The sequence below is a fragment of the Fundulus heteroclitus genome, chromosome 13 (genome assembly GCF_011125445.2).
Source record: "Fundulus heteroclitus isolate FHET01 chromosome 13, MU-UCD_Fhet_4.1, whole genome shotgun sequence".
Taxonomy (NCBI): Eukaryota; Metazoa; Chordata; class Actinopteri; order Cyprinodontiformes; family Fundulidae; genus Fundulus; species Fundulus heteroclitus.
Genome location: NC_046373.1, coordinates 21,249,297 through 21,271,973, shown reverse-complemented (window position 1 = coordinate 21,271,973; position 22,677 = coordinate 21,249,297). Strand labels below are relative to the sequence as shown.

The 22,677-nt window shown below is 45.7% G+C and overlaps 1 protein-coding gene across 2 annotated transcripts; it reads left to right on the top strand.

The window, feature by feature from the left end:
* Positions 1-474: 474 nt before the first annotated feature.
* On the top strand, positions 475-22,329 carry prrc2a (proline-rich coiled-coil 2A). Of its 2 annotated transcripts, XM_012870403.3 has the most exons (18): positions 475-619; positions 733-812; positions 7,854-8,005; positions 8,744-8,921; positions 9,009-9,105; positions 9,193-9,274; positions 9,358-9,501; positions 9,805-10,040; positions 10,131-10,219; positions 10,382-10,527; positions 11,136-11,238; positions 11,366-11,576; positions 11,889-11,981; positions 13,152-13,698; positions 13,778-14,034; positions 14,219-14,516; positions 14,601-14,823; positions 16,682-22,329. In XM_012870403.3, exons 3-18 carry the CDS (start codon positions 7,891-7,893, stop codon positions 19,659-19,661), a joined length of 5,799 nt encoding a protein of 1,932 aa, XP_012725857.2. In that variant the 5' UTR covers positions 475-619; positions 733-812; positions 7,854-7,890; the 3' UTR covers positions 19,662-22,329. The 2 variants fall into 2 exon arrangements, with proteins under 2 accessions (XP_012725857.2, XP_012725858.2); XM_012870404.3 differs by lacking the exon at positions 11,889-11,981.
* Positions 22,330-22,677: the final 348 nt, after the last annotated feature.

Genomic DNA, 22,677 nt, shown 5'->3' with positions numbered 1-22,677 from the left:
ACTTTTTTATTTTATGAAAAATAAATGGTGATGGATGCCCTCTTTTTTTCTTCAGCGCGTGTCCCCAAAAATGTCTGTGCACGTGCCTGGCTGATAAAGACTGTATGGCAGATCCCAGTGTTGTTAAATCTCTGTTTTGACTGTCAGGTGCTTTGGCAAGTGCCTGCTAACACTATTCATCTGCGTGTAATATCCCTGCCTCTGCCTTCTAGTGCAAAAATGTTATTTTTTTTATTGTAGTAAATTATTCTTTTGTTATATTTAGAATGTTTCCCGTTTTTAAAACTCCATAACCCACTTTGATAAAAAAATAAAATAATGTCCTGTAAACCAATACTTGATATCTAACATATTTTTTTATAGTTGCGTAATATAGCATCTTTTTTGTGAATGAAGTGTTTTTTTTTCAAATACTATTATTATTAAAAAAAAAATTGTCGCATTTGTGGCTTTCTGTTGAGGTCCCAAACGGCTCCCATCTCACGAAATTCACCCAGTAGCCGTTGACGGCTCTTTAGGTGACGGATTGAGCGCAGAATCAACTATTTTCTTTCCCCCCTGTTTTCATTTATTTATTTTTTTATTTTAGGACTGGGGAAAAAAAAGAAGGAACAAGAAAGTAAGCCGAACACCCCCTCCGCCGTTACCTTTGTGGAATATCGATCTAATCAAAGTTGGAGGCGGTTGTTGCAAAGACGTTTTCTTTCTGTGTGTCTCTGCGTGTCTTTGCAGGAGGTTTGAAAGCTACACCGTAGCAGCGAAGCTAAACCTATCCTGCGTTACAACCTCGAGACAAGTCGGGACAGGACCAGGTCAGTGGACGGGCCTTTTTAACGCGCTATTAACGCTTCGGTGGCATTAAACCGAACCCAGATATGCCCTCGTTACCCCCCGAAGGGTTAAGATGAAGGGATGTTCTGTAGCGAAGCAGCGGTATTTTTCCTCTCTTAATTGTTGTTGTTAGCCAACGGTTATTTAGCATAGCTTGGGAGTTGGGGTTGAAATTGACGTGGTGACCGTGCGTGTGTGTTATGTGTTAGGGGGGATGCTTTGCTTTTTGTGTGTAATATGTGAACGGGTTGAGTTGATGTGTGTGTTTTTTTTAGGAGTAGAAGGAGAAATAAACCCCACAGCTACGCAGCAGACGTTACCGGATAAACGTTAGCTTGGCTTGGATGCTACTCGTAGCTTCGGCTAGCACACCCGAGTGTCGCTTTGACACACACTGCTGCCAGCTGAATTGATTTTTTCTTTACCACCACTTTATATTGAAAACGAGCACGTTTATATTCTCGCGTTGCTTTTATTTGTTTTAACGATTTAAGTCGGTGGGTTGTGTGTTCACAGGGATGTAGTTGAGCCGTCCTGCGCTAACAGCTCCAGGCCGCTCTCCTCCGCCATTTTGTTTCGTCCCCTATTAAAACTCGTTCGTTCATCTTCGTCTCTCCTTGGCACCCTGGGAGCGAGCCCGGTGAAGGCGTCCCGGTGTAACGCGAGTGCTTGCGTGCGGTGAACCAAGCGGCTCGTGTTCGGGGAGCCGTGAAACGACGCGGAGCTCCGGTTGTTGAAAGCGTCTTATGAAACAACGCAGCTCTCCCCTCCTCCCCAAAGAGAACAGAGGGGGGCCTGTGTGTAGAAGCAGCTAGCCTCAGCTGGCTACCTAAATCATTTTTTTTTCTTTAAATGATTTTTTTTCCCCCACCATCGCTGCAGGTGGAAGTGTTATAACCACGAATTGGTTCGTTTTCTCCTGAAAAGATCGCTGCCCCCCCCCATGGTTGACAGAAGCTTAGCAGGGCCTCTTTGTGGTGTACGTTTTGCTCCCCAGTTAATCCTCGTACAACACGTAGTTCACCGAAAGCCATCCCACGACCTAATTTTCTAATCTCATCTGGCTATTGAGGCACGCTTGCAGTGCTGCTGCTCCATGATCCCCCATGTAAAACTATTAGATATATATATATATATTTTTTTTTGGTAATCTTTTTGTTTTCCCCTTTAGTTATTTTGGGTCAGTGCCCAGGAGAAGACTCTTAGTGATGCGTCAATCAAATCAGAGACTATATCTGAGATTGAAAAATCTGATTTATTTTTTTTTAATTCCTCCCCTCGTTATTCAATTGATCAGATTTGGAAATTCACACCTGTTTTGGCCTGTAAGCACATCAGCTAACTGACGTACGTTGGTTTAAGCATTTTTTTTTTTAAAGCAAATAAAAAGTTAGGGGCATATTTGAAGAAACTATCATTAACTTGTCATCGTTTTTTGATGGATTAAAAAAAAACTTCTACCTGCTTCAGGGTTTGTTGCATTTAGTTGTTGGATTCAAACAAAACTTAAATTTATGTGCCTTCGTATCTGTTTGAGACCTTTTTAAAGAGAAACATTCAGTTTGGTCAAACTATTGGTCTTTCATTGACAGCCTGATTGGTGCGGCTCCAGGTTAGGGCGGTGCCATGTGGCTGAAACGTGTCACGATATAAGATTTCATATCCTTCAATATCGATAATTATCGAGTAGTGTTTTGTTTACCTATTTGAAACAAAGACCAGGGGGAAAAAGGCTGAATTTAAACTATAACCGTAGCCCTATTTAAATGTAAACTTTTAAATATGTCAGCCCCTCTACCATCCTTGCTTACCTTGGCCGTGAGAGGTTGAGGGTCTAAATCCGTTCCTCTGCCTAGATCCCCCAGAATACCATGGTGTTCTGGATCGGAGTTCAGTGGCATTATTGAACATTTTATCAGACATATTTTATATTGATCAGGTGTCTTATCACGATTATATATTGATATTGATTTATTGGCCCGCCCAACTCCAGGTAGTTTGCTTCATGTCCGAGGCTCAGGTTGGAGATGATCTGAAGTCGAGATGGGCGATGTGAAGTTATTAGATTGTTGGTGGTGAACAATATGTTGCGTCGCTGTCGTCGTTGCCGGTTCAGTGTGGACAGTATCTGTAAACTGTAAAGCATAGTTTTTTTTAGCGTTCCAATGCTTCCTGCCAATAATGTTTTGCTAGTTTGGACAGACTTTCACTGCATTGCAAAAAGGGAACAAAAAGTAAGTAAAACCTTCTTGAAATCAGTGTATTTGTCCTTGATTTTAGCAGGCAAATAAGATTTTTTTGCCAATAGAATGAGTATTTTGTCCCCTAAACAAGATAATTTGATATACTGATGCATGATTCCTATTTTAACTAAAAATCTTATTCCATTGTCAGATAATCTTACTTACCTGCTCATATCAAGGACAAATGCACTCATTTTAAGAAGATTATACTTACTTTTTGTTCCCTTTCTGCTGTGTGTCTTCAATGTCCACATCTATTAAAAGCCTTGGTGACCCAAGATGTTTAAGCATAGAGAGTAGAAGTAGAGTGGTAGGGACTGTGATGATGGAATAGAGATGGGGAGAAATTGTGTTTTAGTCGTATTTGATCCTATTTATGCAATATTCAGCAATATTATAGCAGTGTCTCATTTCCTTAATATTGTGCATCTCTATTTATGAAGAATTAATACATTGATGGTCAGTCGAAATGGAGGGATTAAGATTATTTTTATAGGGCAGGTTCTGCCTATTGCTTTTCTACGCTTTTCCTCTGACTCACTCATTGCCGTTTCCATTGTTTTTATTAAGCATCATCAACTAATCTGACTGAACAATTAAAATGAAAACCCCTTGTATGTCAAGGGTGCTCTTGAACTGAGTGGTAGTGCCTTTTCAAATTAAAACAATTTGTTTTAAGTGTGACCAAGAAGTCTTTAAGTGGACTTCAACTTCTAAGTGTTAAATGTCTGTCGACACAAATTGCACAAATGGATGAAATTTTCTTCAATCATTCTCTTTGATCTTAGGCACTTTTCTAATTCTTTCATTAATTCAAAGGCATTGAGGGTATTGTGGTTAGATTGTTGCATCACAGTACATTTTTACTATATTACTGCCTTCTTGAAACATATAGTTATTTAATATGGTAGAAATTATAGTGTCTTTAAAATGTGGAAAAATTAATTTCACACATCTTGAGAGGTTGATTTCTTTTTTTCTTTTTTTTTGCTGGAAATTAATTTACAGTAAATGTTGAGCTTGGTTCAGTTTATTTATATAGCGCCACTTTACTACAACAAAAGTCATCTTGTGGAACTTCACAGGCCAATTTGTAAAGACGTACAAATCTCAGGAAAATGTAAAGACTGATCTTTAAATCGTAGGGGTCAACATTTCTGAATGTGACATTTAAGATTATGGTGTGAGATTTTGAGTGGGTGATTATATAATTTGCATTTAATAAATGCAACAAATCCTTATCACATCTTTGTGTGCTTGAAATGCTTTCATCGGTCCCAGTTGTTTGTTATTTCCTCTTGATATATTATCAGTTTTACTGTAACAGTCTTTATGTTAAACTGGTGAAAACAAATAAATCATATTTGGCTTTAATCCTGCAGCAGTGGCCGGCTCCTCTGATAAAATACCCGTCTCTGCTTTGCATCTCCCTCCAGCTGTTGCTTATTTCACTGTAGGCACATTTCATTTTGTAGCAATAAGTTTTGTGATGCTGACTGAAAAAAAGTTGTTCTGTCAGGAAAGGTGATCCTTGCGGTGCGAGTTGACTGTTTCACATATTAGGAGATTTTTAGCCTCAGGTATTTATGTTAAGTTACTTTATAACTACTCTTAAATACTAAAGCTGAACACAAATGAGCAGAACAGTGTGAAGTCACTGCTTATGCTTTATAAAATCTCACCATGATAAAGACGGATATTTCTCCCCATAACAAAAGGCGTGCACTGGCTGCTCCACTGGCTTCACTTCAGAGGCCCTTAATCTGCGCTGTAGTTTAGTGGCAGAGTGCAAGTTTGTCATTTATGTCAAATGTGAACTTTGTGATGTGAGGTTATAAGAGCTGCAGCACTCCACACCTGAATAAGGCTGTAAATATTGTATAAGGAAAACTGACATATTTATTTATGCTAACGCAGAGTGACTAAGGGTTGCAGGACGAGCGCCTCCATAATTCATGATATCTCACATTAGATGTGTCTTAAAGTTGCAGACACGGGCATAAACCAGCCAATGCAGTTTTTCAAACATGCTGATTTATTAAATAGATTTTTTTCTTTTTTTTTTTTTTGCCATGAATATGTTGAGTAAACATTTTGCTGTCAGGTTTACCGCTAGACACCATCTCAACCACCACTTAGGATAGGATAACGTTTGTAAAAGCTAAAAAAACAACACTTGATTCTTTTTTGTCTCAGCCACAGTATCTACATTTAGATTAGTTTCAGAAATCTTTCCACATCCTTGTGAAGTTCTGCTGAACATTATTCATACATATGGCACGTTTGCAATAATCTTTTATTGTTGCCCACATGAGTAACATTGGGACGTAACAACAATACAATTTATAAATAAAGTTGTATTATTGAATAGTATTGAGGGAGCTAAAGATTAGGGTGATGGCAAGGAGGCCTCCCAACCTCTAAGACTTGAAGCTCAGCGCAAAAGATGAACCGTCAAATCATTCGTTTTACCTGTGGAGACACGTTAAACGTTTTGTGTTAAACTGTAAACAAAAAGAAATGTTTTTTTATAATCATTATTATTACTATTATTATTATTATTTATTATTATTATTAGTAGTATTATTATACCTCGTGTACATTTTTTAAAATCTTTTTTGGAGGTGCCGGTGTCACTTCCTGACAGAAACAAACTTCGTAGGTGAAAGAAAATAAATTGCTGCCTGAATTTGCCAGGGGTTTAATCATTATTTTGAGCTCAATTGTTTACCGCTGTTTTTGTTTCTCTAAACCTTCCCCATGTTCGTGTTAAAGTTTTTGAAACGACGGTTAAAATATTAGCAGTAATACATTTTGTTGAGCTTAACGCGACCACTTCTTGTTTCTTAGAAGCTACATGTCAGACTGGGAGAGCGTTCATGTTACTGCATCCTGTTAGTTTTTTGTTGTTTATGTCATCGGTGCGTGTCATATTATATCCAGAGAGCTCCTGCTTTCGGTTTATTTTGGCTCTAAAGCTGTGGTTCTCATCGTGTTTCAGTCACGGGCAATTTGGTCGCGCTGGAGGTTATCTTAGACCTTTTTTAAAACGATGAAGACACAATCAGAGCCGTAACGGTAAGAAGAATTGTCCGTTCACAGTATTGACGTTTAAAGGAGTTGGACGAGGTTAGAGCGGCCGCTAAACTGCCGGTAGCTAAATCACGCTGAAGTGGACAGATGTCTGGGCTGTGTTTTACTCATGGTGCTCATCACGAGTTTAATCTGAAGGCCTGCCGGGAGCCCAGCTCAAGGAGAGGAAGAAAATAATATAAAAGGTGTTGCCATATAAACCCAGATTCTGCTTTTCTTTAGTCCATTACCGCTGATGAACACTTGCGTGCTTACAGTCGGCGTATTCTGACCTGCAGAAAGTCAGTGCAGGGATGAAGATGATGATGATGATGATGAGGGATATTGGTGCTTTGCTCAAAGGGTTCGGCAATCGTTTCAGTTCAAGAGTAGCAGAAATGCAAATCTATCTGTTAATGGTTTTCTGGAAAAGTGAGTCGTCTATCAGTTTTACATTTGTCAGATTGGCCGAAATTTTTGCTACAGATCTGATGGGCTCTCATGTTTTGTTGGACTTAATGCTAAAATATATTCAATGATATTAATAAGTAATAATTAAACAGTAATCCTGATTTGGATGTCATTATGTTCTCAATGAAATGCACTTAAATGTTAGTAATGATGAAGAGTATTTAGCTTGTTAGCAGCGGCTCTGGTTTACTGTTGCTGAGCGTATATTTCATATGGTGCAAGTTTGGAGTAGGGTTGGATTTATTTTAAACAATTCACCAGATTATTGGTAATATTACATCAGACCAATAAAAACGCTTTTTTAATAGTTGGGCTTAATGAAATCATGTTTAATACTTGGGGTTAGCGTTGGATTATTTATCGTCATCATGAACATTTTCTATTCAGCGTTTGGATTTATTGTGACAACGATTGAATTCCAGTTAATAATGCCTGAAACCCCAAAAACTCACAGTATTGTTGGAAAGGTTAATTTTTGCTATATTTTCTCCAGTTTGTTCCATGAGAGCATCAAGAAATCTCAATAAATTCAAACATACGAGTAAATGCAGTTAATGTGCAGCTTAGTGCTAAAAATCACTTCTAACTGGTGTCCTGGAGAAACCTGTTTAAAAATGGGGATTTTCTTCATGTTTGTGGGGATATGATGACTGTGACACGCAGCCATGGAGTTACTTAAAAAGACTGGAGAGAAAGACGTTTTAATTAGGTTTTCATCATCATGTTTATTACCACATTAAATGACAAGAAATGTAAGTTTGGTTTTTTTTACGTTTAAAAGGTACCTTTGAGTAAACATGTTTCAGTTTAACATTATTTACAAACATTTAACACAAATCTATAATATAATAAAAAAATAGAAATAAGACTATTATTTCCACAGGTGTTACAATAATTAAACACATTTATCATTAAAGGTTCAACAATATCGTAAGCACAAATTAAAAGAATTAAAAGAACTTTGGCCGGATCATTCGACCTTTTCGCTAATATATATATTGTAACCTTTACAACGTGTAAGAGGAAAAAGAAACGGGAGCGCTTTTATTTCAGGCTTCCTTTGTCGCTAGGGTTAATAAAGTCTCCTTCAATCAAGTCAACAGACCTCACACAATTGATCCTGTTTTCTATAAGGACTCTTCAAATGTTTCTGTCGTTCACTTTCACTCTCAGCTGTCCGAGCATCCCTGGTGTCGTATCACTCAGTGTCTCTTCCTCTTCCTCCTCCTCCCACAGTCTCAGGGCTCACCATACTCAATGAGCGGACAGCGCAATGTCAGAGCGCTCTGGGCAAACTGCAAAGGGGAAGGAAGGCAAAACCAAGTATGCGTCGCTCAACTTGTTTGATACATACAAAGGAAAGAGCCTTGAAACACAAAAGCCTGTTGGTGAGTATCTGCCTCGTGTCACGTAGTTTCTCATGTGCGGGACGCTTTCAAGGGATGTGTGTTATTTCTGTCTGATTTATTATTTATTTTTTTTTTTTTGAGGGAGTCTGCTGCTTGCACCTTTGGGGAACAGATCTGCTCATTCACTCTTTGATTCTGTGTCGAACTTTGATGCATATATTTATTCTCTCTCTCTCTCTCTGATCTTTGTGGTATTTCATTCATCTTTCCGCTGCCTTTGAGTCTCTGTTTTTATAGCTGTTCATATATATTTACGGCTCCCCATTCAAAACACGAGAAACACAAATTGTAAATTACAAAAAGCATGGACTGGTAAAAAGAAGATGAATCATGCACGCAGTGAGCCTGTCTGTATTAGAGGCTTACTTATGAATGCTGGATGACCTTTGTGCTCCTCTCCCACTTTATGTTTTATTCAGAGGCTCCCCATTAGATCCAAGCAGACTTCCTTATTCCCAAAACGGCACACTTCCCTTTCAGGAAAACACATCTTGGCTTGTTGCGGTTGCCTGATTTAGAAAATGGGCTCTGTAAGCGTTGTCAGACTAAAAACCCGCCAAGATCGTAACCTTGGTCCCTCGCTGGAGTCGCATATTCAGCCGGGCTAGCAGCAAAACTCGATCCCTGCCGCTCACCTCGCCGTTACACCCAGCGGATCCCGTGGGTGTCACGTTTCACCGGTCCGTCCGTGCTAATGTCCCTCTCTCCCCACGTCAGTTCCCCCCCGCCATGGCCTGCAGTCTCTCGGTAAAGTTGCCTCCGCGCGGCGTATGCCACCACCTGCCAACCTGCCCAGTCTGAAGGCAGAGAACAAAGGCAACGACCCCAACGTCTCGCTCGTTCCCAAAGACGGCACAGGATGGGCAAGCAAACAGGAACCAGCAGACCCAAAGAGGTAGTGCCGACTCGGCGACTTTTAAATGTTGCTGTGAGCGGTTGTCTTCGAGCCAGACGTGACTCGCTCGCATCTTTTTCTTTGCAGTACCGATGCATTATCAGCACCGCAGCCGGAATCGCAGCAGCCTGTGGCTTCACAGACACCTGCGCCGACCCGCCCGAGAACCCCACCAGTTTCAGAGGTAGAACACGTGCACTGCTGTGAAATGAAAACCTCTGTTTGTCTAAGAAAACCCCACAAGCCTCCTGCGTGTTTGTGCTGTCCTCAGGCTCTGGCCCCACCTTCAACACAGGCCGTAGGGGTAAGGTCTTGGGCACAGGCCAGCGTTACACTTGGAACACAAGGGGATGGTGAGTCCAACTTTCATTACGTCCTTTTTTCCTGTAGGTTCTCTCTGTTGCTATTAAGCTGCCTTCCTCCCCCCGTTTTGCAGGTGGAAAGGGATCAAACCTACCATCGCCATTCTCTCGCGAGGAATTTCCCACCCTGCAGTCGGCTGGCGACCAGGACAAAGCTGGCAGAGAACAGGCCACTGCAGATCAGTGGTATGGGCCCGGACCAAGCCTCCGCCCCCAGAGTAAGCCATTCCCTTGATGCCGAATCGAATCCTGTTCAGAAATTGCTGCATCATAACGCGTAAAAAATGATCCAGACGCGCGTCCGAGGCGCCTTGTTAGGGGAATATGTGTAGTTGGGATTTGCATCTATTAAGATAATGTAACTGTGATTTTCCAAATTGGGGGGGTGTTTAGTGTTATCGTCCATTTATCGTTGCTCAATATATGATGATGTTGATTTTGGGCCATATCTCCCAGCCCTACTGTGAACGCACGATTACATGAGATGAGTGCTTTGTGTTCTTTGCTTCTGCTCCACTCAGACGTTACAAGTTGGCGGGACGGTGGGGGCCGAGCCTTGGCACCCACCCTGCCTGGGGAGGGGGCAGCAGAGGGGGGCACAGGTGGAGCGCTGGTGATGGATGGGGCAGCTGTGGTCCCTCCTCCAAACTCCCAGATGCCTCCTAGGAATCCCCCAGCAGGCAGCCCCGCCTTGCCCCTGCCCCAGCCCCCCGTGGGGCCCGGGTTTCCCCCATATCGAGGGATCATACCACCCTTCGTAAGTTTATTTTATTTTTTATTTCCTCTGTTTTATGTGGAACAGTACGTTTGACCAGACTCTTTTTTTTTTTTTTTTTCTCCCCCCTAGATGTATCCCCCCTATCTCCCGTTCCCGGGGCCCTATGGCCCTCAGGGGCCCTACAGGTACCCGGCACCAGGGGAAGGGCCCGTCCCGAGGTGTGTATCACCTGTTCCTTTTCTTGGAGACTGATAAAACCTGACTGGATGTTCTGTAACATAATGTCACAGAAATGCTGATCGTACAGTTATTAAATATTGCTGCTGCTACTGGACACGATTCTTTTTCCTTACACTTTTAACGAAGAGCCTTTCTCTCAGGTTCCCACGTGGACAGGGCGGTCCTGACAGGCCCCACGGCGGCCCACGGGATTCAGGAGAGGTGGTGAAACGGCCCTCCATCTTAAAGCAGGACGACCTGAAGGAGCTCGATGAGCTGGACCATGATGGAGATGATGGCTGGGCAGGTACAGAAAAAAAACCTTACTTACAAATTCACAAATTTTCAGCAGCTTTACAGGTGCTGTTGTGATTTTTGTTTTTAATCGACAAATCAGTTAAAGGGTTTAAAAAAGGTCAGATGTGAGGATAAAATCATTGAAAATGCTGCCAGATTGGCTCATTAGTGTCATACATTAATATTGTCTTTACATAAAAGTTTATGAACTCTGGTATATTAACCATGAAAATGGAAAACTTAAATATTCTTGGATAATTTGAATGGAAATGTTTTAGATTTTCTTAAATCTGCTTTTAGAGCAGCTCTTGATTTATTTTCCAGTCCCATTAAATTTCCCTTCTATAGCATCGCATTAAAAAAAAAACATTTTATTTACGCAACCGAGTGATTAAGGAGCCGATGGTATACTGTCAGTGAATAAGTTTGATGATTTCTAACACAGCATTTGTTGCTACTATCACATTTCCTGCCTGTCGAAGCTGAGAGGCTCATGCGGCTACCGCTCACTCAGTGAGTCGGGGGATCAGATTAATCCCAGTGATGACTGCTGCCGCCATTATTCACTCAGTGGGACGTCGGGTCCAAACGACGCTGAAGTAGTTTCTGTTTGAACAGGGGCTCACGAGGAGATCGACTACTCCGCCAAGTTGAAATTCAGTGACGATGAAGCAGATGAAGACGGAGACCAAGACAAGAAGGACAGCAAGAACGACTTGCGGTATGTGAACGACGCGGTTCGCGGTGCGCTTTGACGCGTATGATCACAACCCTGCTTTGACTCTAGGATGAAAGCACAGCTCATGGGTGGCACCGGGGTTTATTTCACGTTTGACTTTTCTCCTTAGTGAGCAGCAGAGGTCCCAGGATGCTCCCACTGCAAACTCTCACTCTCGAGCCTCAGACAGCGGCGGAGAAAGTCGTCACTCGCCTCCCTCTAATGCTGACGGCGTCCCCCAGCCCCCCTCCAGCAAGCCAGGAAGTGCCGAGGAGGGAAGCAGCGGCTGGGGAAACCAGGCGGCGCCGTCCAACTATCAGCTAGGGAGTCAAGCCGCAACAGTGAGTCACGCTGCTAAAACTCTGGGTTTTGTTGTCATATTGTAGCAGAGGCTGACGTCTGTTGCAGCAACCTTTTATGATACTTCTTAAGCATGTCCTGTAGATTCACCATGAGTCCTTTTAAGATGGCATGTCAGCTGTTGCAGAGTTTAATGAGATCAGAAGCTCAGGTGTGATCAGCGACTCCCGTACTGTACCGATCCCAAACGATCAGAGCCGCAGTCTGATACCTGTGATCGGACCCGGACCTCCGTGGTGTTTGCATGCTTGTGTCAGTGCAGATTATGGCTAACCGTGTCTGCCTGTATACAGGGGCGCAGGCCTGGATTGGGTGGTCCCCGGGAGCAGCCCTCCCCCCCACCTGGGCCGCTCCTCGGACAAGGGCCCTACTCCTATTATCGACAGGTAGACTTTTGAACCGGGCCTCGTAGATAAAGTCATTCCTCCCACGATCTCATCCACCGCCTGCAGTTCGCATCGTTAAGTCATCTTTGCGGGTGTATCTCAAGAAATTAGAATGTCAGCATAGTTTCAGTAATTTTATTAAAAAGAAATGTCTAGATATAGATTCATTTCACACACAGGGTTATATTTGAAGTCTTTGTTTCTGTCCACAATTCAGTTGGTCATGAAATTAGAAAATAAGACCAATAAAGATGAATTTTTAAACGTTGTTCTCTAGAAAAGTGTGTATTATGGTACATGTACTTGTTACTTAGCCAGGCTCCTTTAGCATGAATTACTGCATCAGTGCAGAATAGCATGGCGGCAATCAGCCTGTGGCTCTACTGTGGTGTTAAGAAAGCTCAGGTTGCTTTAAGCAAAGCCAGCAGATCATCAGTAGGTCAGGTCAGTTTGCTGGCCAATCAGGCACAGTGGTACCATAGTTCATGAACACAAGACTGTGGAACCTTGGTTTCCAAATTAAATACAGCATCTACTTTCTCCTGAAAAGAAAACTTTGGATCTCTGAGCGACAGCACAGTCCTTTTTCTCCTTTCTCCTATGTGTGGTGAAACACTGACTCCAGCTGCAGTCCAAGCCTTTAGAATATAAAGGGGTTTTTATTGTGCGCCTTTTTTTTTTTTTACCCCACTTCTTCCTTCCACTCAACTTTCCATTGATATGCTTGGATACAGTTCTCTGAAAACTAGCCTCTTTAGCAGGGACCTTTGTGGCCTGTCCATCAGAAGCTGTTCCCCATGATTGTTTGTCCTATCACATAATTTTTATATATCGCAAATCCCCGTTTGTCACTTTTGTTCCGTTTAAAAATTTTCAGAGAAACTCAATTTTGGGTTTTAATTCGCTGTAAGCCACATCAGTCAAAAGTAACATGAATAAATGCTTGAAATATATCCCTGTGTGATGTCACTAAATCACTAAAATGCATTTCATGTTCTAATTTAATGAGATGCACCAGTTTTATTTTTAAATCCTCTTTGTTTTTGTTTTTTTAGTTTTATCGCTGTTTGAAATTCCATTCATTGAACATTTTATCAAACACTCCAGCTGTGTCATCACCGGGATAAAACTCTGCATGGTTGCACATTACGCCTCTTTCTAACTCTCCAGGACCGGCCACACGGTCAGGGTGCCCCTCTTGGCCCGGTGAAGCCCGCCCCTGTCCAGCTGCAGCCCGGCTCAGTGGCTCCGGCCACCTCTCCCCAGCCTAGCCTGCTGGTCCACGGGGCCCAGGGCGACGACGAAGACGAGACCTGGCGTCAGCGCAGAAAGCAGTCCTCCACTGAGATCTCCGCAGCCGTGGAACGGGCCCGACGCCGGCGCGAGGAGGAAGAGCGCAGGATGGAGGAGGAGCGACGGGCCGCTTGCGCCGAAAAGCTGAAGAGGCTGGATGAGAAGCAGCAGCAGCAGCATGGCAGCAGCTCAGGAGCCGGCGGCGGCGGCAGCAAGACCCCCAGCCTCGATGGGAACTCGGCAGCCGCTACGGCCGGCAGCCCCACTCCGTCCGCCTCTGCATCCTCCCCGAACATCAGCCAGCCAGCCTCCCCGTGCGTGGACACCGAAGAACCTCCAGTGCTAGCAGCCCAGCCAGGGACCGGTACCGGAGCGAGCGACCGTCAGCGAGCCAGCAGCAACAGCAGCTACGACTCCAGCGCGGGTGAGTCTCAGAGGGAATCGCCCAAAGTCCTGTGTGGTTCATCTAGGAACGCTTTAACTGGTCTCCAACTTCTGTTCAGATGTCCAACAGTGTCCCCAGCCGGCGGTGTCCCAGTCCCAGCAGCCCATACTGGACGTCCCTCCATCAGTGGAGAGTAAGGAAGAGGCCGTAGGCAGCCCTCACGTCCGTGCAGGAGGTGGAGCAGAAAGGAGCGTCGAGCCGGTGAAGGTTGAGAGTTCTGGTGGAGGAGCGGGTCGTCAGGCCAGTGGTCCTCCCGGGCCGGGTTACTCCAAGTACCAGAAATCTCTACCGCCTCGCTTCCAGAGGCAGCAGCAGGTCAGGACCGGTCTTCTTTCAAATGTGACACAACTGCTGAAGTGCTTTTCGTTTTCTGACACAAACAAGTGCAACATTTTTCATAGCAATCACCAGAAGATCCGCATATTTCTTGTCTGAATCGACGTTCTCGCTGTAAAATATTCACCCTGTTTTGTTTCCTTTCTTTTTTTTTGTTCTTCAGGAGCAGCTTCTGAAGCAGCAGCAGCAATGGCAACAACAGCAACACAGCCAGGCATCCCAAAGTCAGCTGTCCCCCCAGCCCCAGGGGCCTCAAGGTCCCTCCCCAGGTCCGACCCCCCAGCCAGGCCCCGGGCCAAAGCAGGGCGGACCCCTGTACCAGCCTGGCAGTATGGTTCGCCCCCCGCCTCTGCCCATGAACTTTGATCCACGCTGGATGATGATGCCCTACATGGACCCTCGCATGATGCAAGGTCGGCCTCCTCCCATGGAGTACTATTCCGCCGGCATGCACCCGTCTGGTGAGTAAACGCAAGATTACCACAAACTGAATGATAAAAAAGCAATGTTTAAAAAAAACAATCTGACTGGCTTTACTTCTACAGGGCTTATTGGTCGTGAACGATCTGATTCTGGCGGCTCTGGCTCAGAACCTTTTGACCGACAGCAGCAACATCCGGGCCACCCTCACCGTGGGACTCCGCCGATGGACCCCAAGCTGGCCTGGGGGCCCGAGGTGTTCCCCGGCGGAGCGGAGAACCGCGGACTGACGTCTCCGTTGAGACAGAAGCAGGCCCTGGAGGAGGAGGATGTGGTGAAGGGACCCAGGCACGTTCTCTTCTCCCTGCACATTTAGGGTTCATTTATGTTGCTACAGTGCTTAGCAGAAGTATTCACATCCCTTTGAACTACTTCAGGTTTTGTCGTATTGCACTTAAATTCTTCCAAATATTTTAATCTGATTTTATCAACTCTAAGCAGTAGGGCTGGGCGATATGGATTAAAAAATAAATCTCAGATTTTATCATACCAAATCCGATTAATCGATTTTTTTCCTCCTTTTTGTTTCATAAAAAGAAATTAAAGAAATAATTTTAAAACCTTGCTTTTTATGTCAAGCATTTCGTCAGGGAGTTGACCTGAATGCAACTAAAAACAAGCTGTGAAACAGGCTTGTAAAACAAGATGGCAGCCGTGCCATTATAAACAATGAAAATATAACAAAACATTTGCTGCTAGTGGTATTACACATTGAGCTGAGAACAGGCTTCACTGCACTTGTGAACTTCAAACTAAGTTAAAAAAAAAGGAAATAAGTAAATGAAGTACCTCGTATTATGGTAAAAAAAAAAGTTTCCACTTAACAATATTTTGACAATAATTTTGCCTAAACATATATTCAGCATCACATGATGTTCTCTTCATGGAAACCCAATGAGTGTATTGGCAAAATAAAATCCTGATTTTCCAAAAATGAAATCTTAAAGAATTGTAAATTCGAATTAATCGATTAAATCGATTTATCGCCCAGCCCTACTAAGCAGTACATAAATCAGTAGTTGGCGGTTTTTTACAAGCAAGAATCAGTAACTACAGATCAGTGGGAAGTGGAGTCATCTTGCTATCTTAAAGATGTGGGTTTGATTCCAGCTTCCTCCTGCCGTATGCCGATGCACCACTGGGCAAAGTACCTAACCACAAGTTGCCTGTGTAGACATTTGTGAGTGAGTGAGCCTGTGTGAACTGATGAATGTTGTTTGATTAGAACGGCGCTGTATAAACTTGGTCTACACACCATTAATGTTCAGCTCCTTGGGTTCTGGCTGTTTCAACAGGGAGTGTTTTCCTGTCGCACATCCAGAGAATTACACTTTTGGCTTTGCTTTGCAAAAGAGTTCAAGCTGAGTCAACTTGGATGGAGAGGTTCTGTAAACCGCAGTCGTCAGTTGTTGCACTTGAAGCTTCACACCAGGCTCAGAATATCGATCAGCGTCTCAGAGGTTTTCCACCTGGATTGTCTAGCATTTAGCTCTATCCAGCTCCCCACAGCATCATGCTGCCAAATCCATGTTTCACAATGGTTTGTTTATAGTGTTTTGCATGTCAGTCAAAAAGTCCAATATTGGTCTTTTTGAACTTAGTTATTTCATTCTCCTCCTACCTGACCGGAGCTGCTGCTTCCTCATATTTATAAATCTGGGGACTGGTTGTAGCTGTCTTACATCAACCACTCTCCTCTTGGCACTCCTCTCTAAAGGTCAGGTTGCTGGTTAGTTATGCTGTCAACAGATTGGATCACACATTTGGCGTCTCTGTTTACTAATTTGTGGACTTCTGAAGCAATTGGCTCCTTTATTTATAAAATAGGAAAGACTTTTTTCTTTCACTTAACATTTGTGCTACTGTGGTTTGGTCCATCAGGTAAAATATTTTGATGTTTGAGCTGCATATAGTATGTGTCAGTGGAATATGTTAGTAGGAAAACATGTCCATCACTAGTAACCAATAAAAAAAAAAGTTTGAGGGGTGCGAATATGTTTGCTAGGCACTGTAGTTACAGCTGTCATGATGACTGATTTTAGCCACTCTTGTAATTAGTGGCAACTTTATTAATTTTCTTAAATTATCTGCACATTATTTGATTTCAATTATTTTGTAAAATTTGAACTTGTGTTTCTCCCCTTAGAAGTGACACTCCTCCACACCGCCTGCGAGATGGTGGATCATCATCGGGGACCTCCAGTCAAACGCCTCCTCCTCCTCCTGTTGGTGTGCAGGTTGGCAGCCAGGGAGGTGCACACCATCCTCATCACTACATTGGAGGGCGGGGCAACTACAGCAACTTCCCCGACCAGGGTGCGAGGATGCCTCCCCACCCGCAGCAGAGGCCGGGCGACAGGGGTAACCAGCCCCACGGCTTCGCCCATCCAGATGACGGGGCTCCTCGAGGACCTCAGCAGGTGCAGATATGGGGAGCCCCGCATCCTCATTACGATCGAAACGGGCGTGCAGATCTGCCCGCCGTGGAGGGCAACTCTCATCTTCCCCACCACCACAGCCACCACCATCAGCAGCCTCAGTTCCCCCTCAACGCCCACAAAGCGGAAAACAGCCGCGACAGGGTTGCCGAGGCCCCCGCCAAGAAGACGGACTCTTCTCCACCTCTCCACCAGCCCTCCCTGTCATCCTCGTGCTCCTCTTCCTCCTCCTCCTCGGCCAGGGAGGACGGGAAAGCAGCCCAGCATCATCCCCCGCCCCTTAGGGAGGGCGAAGCCGGCGGGAACTCTGGTGAACGAGGCGGCAGCGGCGGCCATGCCGGCACCAGTCACCCAAAACCAGACAAGTCAGGCCCCGCCTTTCTGGCCCATTCTAGCCAGACTCCTCTTCACCACGGAGGTCCAAACCAGACTCAGCAGCATCCTCACCCTAAATCAAACCAAAGAGGGGGGCGCGAGCATAAAACGGAGACACAGTGGGGCCCGCGGCCTGGAAGCAACAGCGCGGGTGGGGTATCCTCCCACGGCAGGAGGGGCAACAACGCAGGAGGAGGGAGCAACCCCCGCGGAGGAGAGGACTCCAGTACTCCATCAGACCACAAACCCTCGAACCAGACAGGAGGCAGCAACCCCACCAAGAGGGCTGGTCCAATCAAGAAGCCCCTGCTGAAGGAAATGAAGAGGGAAGGAGGGGATGCTGATGGGGGAGAAAAACCAGTGAAAGACAAGGAGCCGGACGGTGGCCAAGCCATCTCCATGAAGCAGGAGGCCTCTTCCACGTCCCAGAACACCTCGCTGGCAACAAAGGAGGAGCAGAACCATATAAGTAAAGCCAGGAGCGGAGGAAAAGAACGGCCCCCTGGAGGTGGAGGAGGGTCCGGCAGAGGGTCCAAAGATGTGGACTCGTCATCTTCTGGGTTTTCCTCCAGGAGGGACAGAGAGCGCTCCTTTGACAGAGGCGGGGGCTCCCACCACCCCGGAGTGCCCATTAAAGGGGGCAGGCCTAATCGGGGACGAGGAGGAGAGTTCTACCGCGGCGGCCGTGGCTACAGGGGGACCTACACCGCCAGCGCCGGACCCACGGGTGGAGGTCGGGGTAGAGTGGGTGGTAGGAGCGGGCGAGACTACCGCTCATCAGTGGGCGGAGGCCACCACCAAGAAGCCAAGGGAGACGGATCCGGTGTACGGCATGGTCAGGACCGGTCTCAGCACAACCCCGCCAGAGCAAGAAACCGCAGCGAAACGCGCAGCGAGGGGTCCGAGTACGAAGAAATCCCCAAGAGGAGGCGGGAGCGAGGCTCAGAAACGGGCAGTGAGAGCGGGGGCAGCGTCCTCGGCCACTCGGACAAAGAAGACCACACAAAACCCGGTTCCAAGAACTGCTCAGAGAGTGTCAGCGCCCCCGGAAACATCTCTTCAGCGCCACCTAGAGTTTCTCAGGCCCGCGTCTTTACTCCCCGAGGAGTGCCCTCTAGGAGGGGCAGGGGGGGAGGAGGTGCAGGGGGAAACATGTACAGGGGCAGCGGCAGCATCGGGGGGCCAGCTGGGGGACAACGGGTCGGACATGGCCCGGGTTCTTACTCTGGGGCCTCCAAGTCCACATCTTCAGGCCGGAAACAGCAAGGTCCACCTCAGAACTCTGGACCTAAAGATCTGGGTCGAGCAGGGGGAGCAGGAGAAAAGAAGGACAAGGTGGTAGACGGAGGTCCGAATCAGGGGGCCAACCCCCCTCCGCCATCTTTGCCTGCCACAACTCCTCCTGCTGTGGGGTCCACTGAGAACGGAGGAGTGGTGACCCATCAAGCTTCGACCAACCCTGCCCCAAACCCGGCGGGCCCAAACGCCCCCGCTCATCCCGCTAACCGGGGCCAACCCCCTGGTGGGTTCGAGAGACCCCCGAGGCGCCGCCGTCATAGCCGTTCTCAGCACCAGCAGGACAAGCCCCCCCGCTTCCGCAAGCTGAAGGAGCGAGAGAACGCCGCGCGCATCAACGGAGGCGTTGGGGTCATCGGCGGAGGGAGAGCGTCGTCTCCTTCCCTGAATGCAGTGCAGGACAGCAATGGCGCCCCGGTCGCCGCTCCAGTTCCAGGAAATGGGCAGAACGCCAACCACAGCGCCGCCCTGACCACCACCACCAACAACAACAACAGCAGCAGCAGCAGCACTGGTGGGCAGCTCAACAACGCCAACAGCCACCACCACCACCACTACAACCAGAGCAACGCCGGTCCGGCCCACCCCCAGCACCACCACAACCACGGAGCCAAGTCTCCCGACTTCACCAACCAGAACTCAGACCAGGCCAACGAGGAGTGGGAGACCGCCTCGGAGAGCAGCGACTTCACCGAGTTCAGAGACAGGGAGGCGGGCGGAGGGAAATCCTACGGCTCCCACCATCACCACCACCCGGGAAGAGGCGGCGGGGGCGGGGGGGGAGGCGGAGGTCCGGTCGATCGAGACATGACCGGTAAAGAGCCGTCGGCGAATAAACGAAGCTTCTCCAGCCAGCGCCCTGGGATGGAGCGACAGAACAGGAGGGTCAACGCTGGAGGAGGCGGAGGCAGAGGTCCCCGCGGGCCCCCGGGCGGGGGCTCCGGCGTGCCTGCGAATGGAGGGGGCAATCGTGGGGAGAGACGCGGCAACTGGCCATCACCGAAAAACAGGAAGTGATGGGAGTATTAAGATGTTTTATTAGACGCCACCCTTCATCTTAACCCCTTCTGATCGATTCTTCACGGCTTCTCTGTCGACTCCCCTAACATTAGTGGACCGTGCTTCACCTCCGCTGACATCTCTTCCTTTCACGTCCTCCTGCGCACCGTCCGTTGTTCTCACCTCATCTCTGTGTTCTGTCTCGCTCTCCTCTCGTTCATTAACTCACCACCACCACCACCTTTTTTTTTTTTTCCTCCCCCTACCCTTCAACAAACACGCCGTGGTCTGATCTGAGAAGGCATGTGGCTGTGTTCACTCATGCTCCACAATTACTTGGCTCTACAAGCACAAACATGGCATCTTTAAGAAGACCCGCGTAATCAAAACGTTTGCTTAGATTGCCTGAAAATGTTTGGATTGGGTTTGTTTTAAGAACATTTCCACCCCAGTCTGGCCTTGGGTGGGACTCGGGGAGTAAAGGTCTGCATTAGTTTCCTCATAGAGGCAGAACCCTCCTTTTTAATAACTTCATACCTTCCGAGGTCGAGTTTTCTGCTGTTTTCCCGGTTTTTTTTTTTTTTTTGTTTTGTTTGCTTACTTTGTTGCATTTTTAGTTGGATTGCTCCCTCAGTCCATTCTGTACAGCAGGTGATTAAATACTTTGCCACTCATTTCCCCCCCCCCAATTCCTCCATGAAACGTTTGTCTGGTTAACTCCTCGGTGCTCACCTCCACCTGCAATTGATTTGTTGTTAATATAAGTGTTTCTGTTGCTTGTTCAGATAGAAGGTGTGAATTTTTATTTTTGCTCTAAATTGTTAACCTGCTCTGACATTTCATTTGTTATCCGTTTGCTCCTGTTTGCTCTCTTGGATTTCTTTCCCTGGCCTCATCGTAGCAAAAATCCTCTCCTGCAGAAATGCTGCAGACTGCAAAACTTACCCAATAAATATAGTTTGATCAAATTTGTTTACCCTGTGAGGACTGTATTGATAGCATGATGGCTTTATTTTAACAACCATTATTTCCTCAGTGACCAGCTTTTTTTTTTTTGTGCGTTTTATTTTATTTTTATTTTTTTTTGTCTTTCTTTCTGACCCCTCCCGCAAATTTAAATGCAGTCAATTCTGACAGGGGGGGGGAGAGAAAAAGATCCCCAATCTAAACGCTGGTCAAGATGTTTAATGCAAATGTTTATTCTTCAGTAGATTATTGAATATGTTCTAATAAGCACTCCTTGTAGAATAATTTCTCTTTTTTTTTTTTTCTTTTTTTTTTGCGGTAACGTGCTCGGGGATGTTACAGGACGGGTTTCGCTGTCCGGGCCCACAGAACGGACCCAGTGTTGTACTTTTTTTTTTTTTTTTTTTTTTAAAGCCCCCCTCTCTGCTGTCATGGGCGGCCCCCCATGCAGAGATCCCTCCTACCTAGAAGGACTCGACGTCTGAGGAAAGCGTAATTTCTCAGAGAGCGCACGCGCAGCCGGGGGCCGTTAAAAGCAGAGCGCAGGACAATGCCCAACGTGTGACGCGCGTTCCTCTTGTGCAGTTCGCACGGTCCGTGTGACTTTTTACTTGCAACAAAAAGAAAAAGGAAAAAAAAAAAAGAAGAGAAATGGTGACCTGGAGCGATGTAGGATTACACTCATTAAAAAAGTAGTTTTTATCACAGCTAGGAGACGTTAAAGCAGCTTATAACAGCATCCAAAGTGAACTAAAAATGATTTCCTTTGCATCCATTCTGTCACTGCTGTAAGTTGGGGCTCTGTTTGTTTACTGACAATAGTTTGAAGATTGTCTCTGGGATGTTGTGAGTAGGGCATTTGACGAGTTGTGTGTGTGTGTGTGTGCGTGCGTGCGTGCTCGTGTGGATGTGTGTTTTCTGGTGTTAATAACTCGGGGAAGGGGGGGGGGCAGGGACGGGAGGGGTGAACGGCGAGCACTTTTCTGCCTCGTTTGCCCTCCCCTCCCCCACATGTGATTTAACGGATATAAATCTTCTTAAATACATCCACATGTATACATTCAGCCGTGTGTATATGTTCAGCATCCAAATGAAGACGTGGGGAAAAATGTCACTTTTTGTGTGCGTGTGTAATTTAAAGCATCTCTTCAAACAGCAGGCGAGTGAAGCTGGCACGTTTTTTTTTTTTTGTTTGTTTTTTCCACTCTGAAATTCTTCTTAGCATGAAAACACCGCCGGGTGCTGCTTGCATTGCCTGTTACTGGTTTATACGTTGGTAGCTGTACACTTAACACTGGCTCAAAGAGTCTCTCATCCCTCCTTAACGTTGCCGTGCACATTGTTGTATGTACCCATGTTAAAAAAAGAAGAAAAAAAAAAAGATAAACGCGAGTGGTGTATTCCGACGAAAGATCTCTCAACGATTGTATTATGTTTCCAGCGTTAACCGAGGTACACAGAGTGGTTCAAGCTGTTTTTAGCGTTCATGGTTTTTAGTAAAAAAAAAAAAACACACAAAAAAAAGGAGCCGTAATATACACACATGTATGTATATTGGTATGTATCTAAGTTTTTGTCTACCCCCAACTTACATTCCCACAAACAAATGTTGCAATTTTTAGTTCAAGGGAGCAATGTACAAGCAGAGAAGTGTCTTATTATAATAAAGTTATAAAGAGAAGGCAAAAGTTAAATAAACTACTTTTGATTTAATGGAAAACAATTGCAAGTCTCGTTATTTGCAAGTCTCGTTATTGAAGTGGAATAAAGTTTTCTCTGCAACCATGAAAAAAAAAAGGGGTTCAGGAAACAAAACGGGCAGACGAGCACCTGTGCTTGTGTAAATGACTATGTCACTGAAGTTAAGTTAGGTAATAAAATTAGAGTGAAACTCATTTTTACTACAGTGACGTTACCACAGTCCCGCAGACTCATCGATGACCTTAAAAAAAAGAAGAAAAAAAAGGGGTTAAACCACAAAAAGTATTTTCTGTTGGCAAAGTGCTGCATCCAAACATGGAAATGGAAAGTTTAGTGGAAGGAAAAGGTCTGCAGTCAGATACCTGGA